The 6,054-nt window shown below is 31.5% G+C and overlaps 1 protein-coding gene across 2 annotated transcripts in view; it reads left to right on the top strand.

Moving 5' to 3' along the window:
• The first annotated feature begins 71 nt into the window (after positions 1-71).
• LOC127725386 (perlucin-like protein) overlaps positions 72-6,054 on the top strand; it is a 196,721-nt gene continuing 190,738 nt past the window's right edge. Inside the window, exons 1-4 of one of the 2 annotated variants that reach the window (XM_052232321.1) lie at positions 72-150; positions 580-665; positions 1,153-1,234; positions 1,904-1,955. In XM_052232321.1, the coding sequence (XP_052088281.1) occupies positions 87-150; positions 580-665; positions 1,153-1,234; positions 1,904-1,955 (284 nt within the window). In that variant the 5' untranslated portion in view covers positions 72-86. The remainder of the gene's footprint in view (positions 151-579; positions 666-1,152; positions 1,235-1,903; positions 1,956-6,054) is intronic. The other variant, XM_052232320.1, reaches the window with a different exon arrangement.

Below are 6,054 nucleotides of genomic sequence, written 5' to 3' on the forward strand. Positions count from 1 at the left end.
AAGATATCACATTTCATTTTAATGTTTTCAATATCGATACAACTATAATAATTTTATTTGAATTATTAATTTTCAACATTGATACTATGATGATTGTTTATTATTGCCAATGGATAATTGCTATTTGCTTGCTAAATATTTGTTTTATAGGTAAATAAAGCTTTTTATAATCCTTTATTTTGAATCTCTATGACTCTTTAAAAAAATCTAGTTTTGTGTTAAATTAAATATTAATATTTGAGACATTTGGAAAATATCAGCAATATAATGTTTCTGTGGAGATTTAAATTATTTCACGTCGTACTAGAAAATTTAATTACGGACATGAATTGTTATGGAGTCCTTAATATATAAAATCGGAATAGAGGTTACCATACTTGCCATATTGAAATAAGGCATATGGAAAATTGTTTTGAGTAACGAATAAAAGTTACTTTTTTAGTTCGGATGTCTAGGAGACAGTTTATATCTAGGCCATCAATAATCTTAAAATAGTAGTTACTAAATGTTTCTGGAAAGGTCGCCCGATGACAATATATGTTTTTGTCGTACATTTTTCATTATGGTATTTTATTGCAGATGGTCATAATGACCACATGTGGGTGAAATATCGAAACAAGGACTTTATGCTAGTCCATCAAGAAATGACATGGATGGAAGCTCAGGTATAATATCATTTTCAATAGTGGCTTAGTCAATGAAAAGTGTGGAAAGGGTGTCATATGCCACCATACGGAATAAACTTGTTTTTTAACATTAACATAAAAAAATATTCTTTATTGCACTATCTAGTTTGATACACTTTAATATGCTATTGTGTTCATTTAGTCGATGGTGGGGATGCCTTATTGATCTCTTGCCAAAATTATTTGTAAACACAAATGTCAATAACACTAAATTTTCGCTTATGTTCTAGGTTGATTTTTTTGACGAATGAAATATACTTGTAATGGGCGATAGTTTGGTATCGTGGCACGATAGTAAATAGCTTTTCCTTACATTGGTATGGTGTCAAAGAAATTCTATTATGCAATAAATAATGGAATTTTGAAACTTATGCTTTATATTCTATCAGTTAAGAAATTACATAGATAAGATAATAATGTTAAACAAAATGCCAACACGTTACTTGTAATAGCTTTACCATTTTAGAGTGTATGTTATTCACTTGGCGGCTTTCTTGCAACTGTATCAAATTCTGATGAAATGAAGTTTATCAAGTCAATGACAAACAGTAAGTTCTATTATTCATATTCATACTGGCCTAAGTTTGCACCATTACATTCACTAGGCGATCGCTATCTTGATTATATTCTTTTAAAAATCATTTGGCTCGGTGTGCTTTGTTCAGATATAAACATATTATCTTTTATTTTTTTGTGCCCTTATTTAAAGAACTACCAAATTTAAGTAGAAAGGAGTTACGAAAGGATGATATTAATGCAAGAGTTTGCTGATATCAATACAGAACTACAACGTCTTATATTAATAAATAAACGTTTGTAACGAAGATAGTGAATATTATATCGAGAGTCTCAGTAAACAATTATAAAAGTCGAGAATCCAGGAAAGGCATACTTTCTTGATGATTGACGAAAAATATATGGGTTCTTTTCTATAAAGTGAATAAAGGTATTCAATTATGTTTTTAGTTCTTTTAAATATACATTAAAATATAACATTGTTGGATTAAATTTGAGACAAAATATATTAAATTTGTGATGTTTGTCCTGTATGACCCTTGCGTATTCGATGGGGAATGTCTGTCGTCGAGTAATCACATATTTCGACGTCCATAATCAAAGATGAATATATATAACTTACATACATATGTTTTATATATGGACAGTTTTATTGATTTTTTGAAAACATTCATAGCATTTCCATTTTTCTTCATTCACAGTTTACCCTAACAAAATTTGGTTGGGCGGTACAGATATGTTTGCCGAGGGAAGGTGGGTTTGGATAGAAAATTAAGAGCCAATATCATATAACCACTGGTATATTGGAGGTAATCATGAACCAGCCGGAGGAGCAGGAGAGAATTGTTTGTTTTGGCTGAACTATCATGGATATTTTTGGCATGATGTTTCCTGTAAGAGTAGCTACAAATTTGTTTGTCAGCGGTAGGTACTTATAATTCGTTAATGTTTTGAGTATATCTTTTATGTATCTCCAAGGGGCATCAGCTACGATTTAAATAAAGTTGAATAATTTCTTTTGAAACATCTATAAAAGCGGAATTTAAAAAAAAAATAAAATTTTATAAGCAGTCAGCTTTGTTTTTGTCAACATAAGCTTACATCACTTAGTGAATAATACAACTTCATTAGAATCCGTTTTCATGCGACGTTTAATTTTTTTCCCATAGCTGGAGATGGTGTACGCATGTGCTAAGCATGTTCAGTTATTAAAAAGAAAAGCACATCAACATTGAAAGTGAAAAAGGAAGCAACGGGACCAACCACTTCGATGACCTATTCGACCCACACAAAAATCATTCTTATACGGGTAACAATGATGATTAACATATTTTTTTAATCAATGTCATGAAATCGCACAGACATAGAACAATCGTCATTTTACACTTGCACGTGGTTGTCTGTTTATTTATACCCATATGTTTTAATAGTTCATTTGTTTATTTTTTTTCAGTTATAGAAAGAAAAAAGAGCAGTGAAAAGTGAAAAAAAAGATTCTGTTTCTTGAAATAAAATACAAGACTAAAATTGATGTGATTTGTGGTATGGTTTTAAACAGCTACAACTTGCCGTCGATTTGGGAAGCAGGCTAACTTATTACCTCTAATATATAATCAACCATGCAGTCACATGGCTGCGAAACTCCGTACAGCGACGGTCCCGGCAATCTTCGGCTTTTATCATAAATAATCAACAAAAAAATTTAATTTCAAAATTTGGTTCCCCGTAGCAGATTCGGGGGGGGGGGGGGGGGGGTGGAGAGGGCGCTATTTCTTCCATTTCAAGCTATTACCTCACCCCTTTTATCTTCCTTCCAATTGCCATTAATTTTAATGTGTTATTCTGCTAAATATTGACCGATATTTTTTTATCTCTTCGGCTTTCGCTATTGTTAGTTGAAAGGAACCAGGTGTCTTAATTCATGAAGCGATCTACAAATAACCACGGGAGTTTCCGTGTTTATTTTACTTTGGTAGGTAGATAAGACATTCGATGTCCAACGGAACAAGCGATGGCAGCATCACAGATACCCCCACAAAGGAGTTATCACGTATTTGACAAACTGAGTCGGAACCTTTAATTTTCTAAGGAAATCAGTGTGATGGGAATGTACTAATTTTTCGTTGGAATTCCTGTCAATATAATACATTCATGGTGCAACGTAAATAAAAATCTACCTTAAATTTCCTCGAAAAATATTTAAAGCAATACTTATTATAAAGAAGAATACATTAAGGACTGGAAATTTATACGAACTCTAAATGAATAACAAAAATTAGAAATTCTGTGAAAAACAGTTATAATAGCCTTTCAGTCAAATTGCCATTTCAATAACCCCAATTTATTTTGTGTTTGTATTAAGTCACGCTTTCTGTAAAATGTGTTGTTAGCTGTTGTTCCTCGTTCTTTGTATCAGGGTTCGATGTAATCGCGTGTTGGTGGCTGATGTGATTGGTTGTACTGTGGTATTTTTGATGATTCCTGTTATCCCTTGTTCTATCCTTCCCGAAAATTGTATAGGTTGCATAAATATAACATTGAATTAATAAAAAATGAAATGAAAAACTGTAGTATGAAAAAGATACTGTAACGGAATATAATATGTCTTTTTAAAACAATAGATCTGCAGTTGCACATCTCACAGATCAGCAGCTAGGTTAATTGTTAATCTGGAACTTTATACTCACATTTTTAATCATGGTATCAGCTTATTTACATATTAGTAAAAATGCACATTACTAAAGCATCATTTTGATAGAACAGCGTGTTAAAAATTCTAATAATAAAAGTATTCACTCCTTTTATTTTTTTTTCTAGAAAAAACACAAAACAAAAACAATATATTTAAATGATAAATCAGCAAAATCAAGAAAGTATTTTCAACATTTTGGTGTGACACATTTTGTGTATATTAAAAAAAGATACCAAATTATTTCATCGGTATATGAAACAAATTTATTATTTGAAAAACACCTTTGATTGATCTGTCATATTGTACTTTCGTGTCTTCAAAATATCTTACTCAGAACTGCAGAAGAAGACAATTAGGTTTATGATCAATTTGCGTTTCTGTTTCCATTTTTGTGTCTTTCGTCGATGATGTTATTTTTTTTCAAATTAATCACCACTGTAATTTTTTTGTAAGACGTAGTTTCATAAATAAAAGAAACATGATCGTTTCTTTCGCCCTAGAAAAATATAAACATTTGTTACACATTTTGCCGAATGACATATAATTTGGTTACGTTAAACGACGTGTATTGAGCAAATAATGTGGCCGTCAATATGTATAGGAGATCAAGAAGGGTTTGTCATTTGATAATCTTGCTATGCGTATGCAATTGTACAGAACAACATTTTTAGTATCATAGAACCAGTGTTTCAAAGTTTTATATATCTGACTTCGTACAGAAGTTGATCCTTAAAGTTTGGAGTTTAAAATTGGGATCTCATCCAAAATCAGTGGCAAAATTTCATGTGTATTGCCACTAATATTAAACTTTTTAGTCAAAACATGTTTATAATTATACCGAATATACCGAATTAAACTTATCACTGGGTTTGTACTTACATGAGCAACACGACGGGTGCCACATGTGGAGCAGGATCTGCTTACCATTCCAGAGCACATAAGATTACTGCCGGTTTTCGCTCAGTCTTTAATTTTCTATGTTGTGTTTTGTAGACTGTTGTTTGTCTTTTGGTCTTTTTCTTCTTTTTTTTTTTGCCATGGCGTTGAGAATTTTTTTTTCGTCTTATGAGTTTGAAAGTCCCTTTGATATCTTTCGTCTCCTTCTTATAAATATCTGAATAAAAGGTAGATTCGGCAGTTTCGTTACAAATACAATGGGTCGATATTCGTTTTTGGAATCTTTAAATTTTAGTGCCGACATGTTGAAGTGATAGGGTATAAAATTATGTCCGATAAGTTTAGATCTAGCTGTACCAATAAACAAAATATTATTTGTTTTAAACATGTTAAAAGCTACTGACTGCTTATACTTGCATGTTCTCAGTGAAATTTATAAAGGGAAATGCAAGAATATTTTTTCGAATGGAAAATGAAGCTAGGTCTTAAATCTTGCATGTTCCTATAAATATCCTAATTTAAATACAAACAAACATGTTGCACTGACCCGAAAACGTGTTATTAAGGGGATCTAGGCCAACCTTTCTGATCCGTTTATTCCTCGGAACCTAACTTCGTGTATTTTTCTAATTGAGGGACTGGCTCTCGGACTCCTTCTTCTTAATTTGGAAGACGTTGCATTTATCCTTCCATGAGTAAAAAGATTGCGTTAAATATTTGTCACTGGACATCACAGTAACATTCAATCAATGAGTTGATTGATATCAAAGATGTGTCTTTTTACGTTATGAAAGTGTCAATCAATAAATTATTCGATCAAGCAAACAAACCGATCCAATCAATCGATTAAAGAATGTGAAATTCATCAAATATGACAGTATGCAAAATTTCAATCTATCATAAAATCTACCCACCAACCAATCTATATGAATAATTTGTCACTTGGTAAAATGCATCAAATTTATCAACCAACCAAGCAAACAACATATAATCATGCTAGAAAAGGTCGAAAGACCTTTCTCAAAATGTATTAATATTGATTGGAAGCAATGTTAAAAAAGCCGTTGGTGTGCAGAGTAAATAAATAATTAAATTTATACTTTTGAGAAGATCGATAATTATATGTCTCAACTGTAGACTTTCGACTCTCAATTGTACATTGTAAAACATTTATCTAGCATCTCTAATAGGCCGAAAGTTAGAAAAATAAATCCAGGGTGTACAACTGTAATTTGAAAACGAAGTTTTAAATCATGCTGCACA

The sequence above is a fragment of the Mytilus californianus genome, unplaced genomic scaffold (assembly GCF_021869535.1).
Source record: "Mytilus californianus isolate M0D057914Y unplaced genomic scaffold, xbMytCali1.0.p SCAF_15, whole genome shotgun sequence".
Taxonomy (NCBI): domain Eukaryota; kingdom Metazoa; phylum Mollusca; class Bivalvia; order Mytilida; family Mytilidae; genus Mytilus; species Mytilus californianus.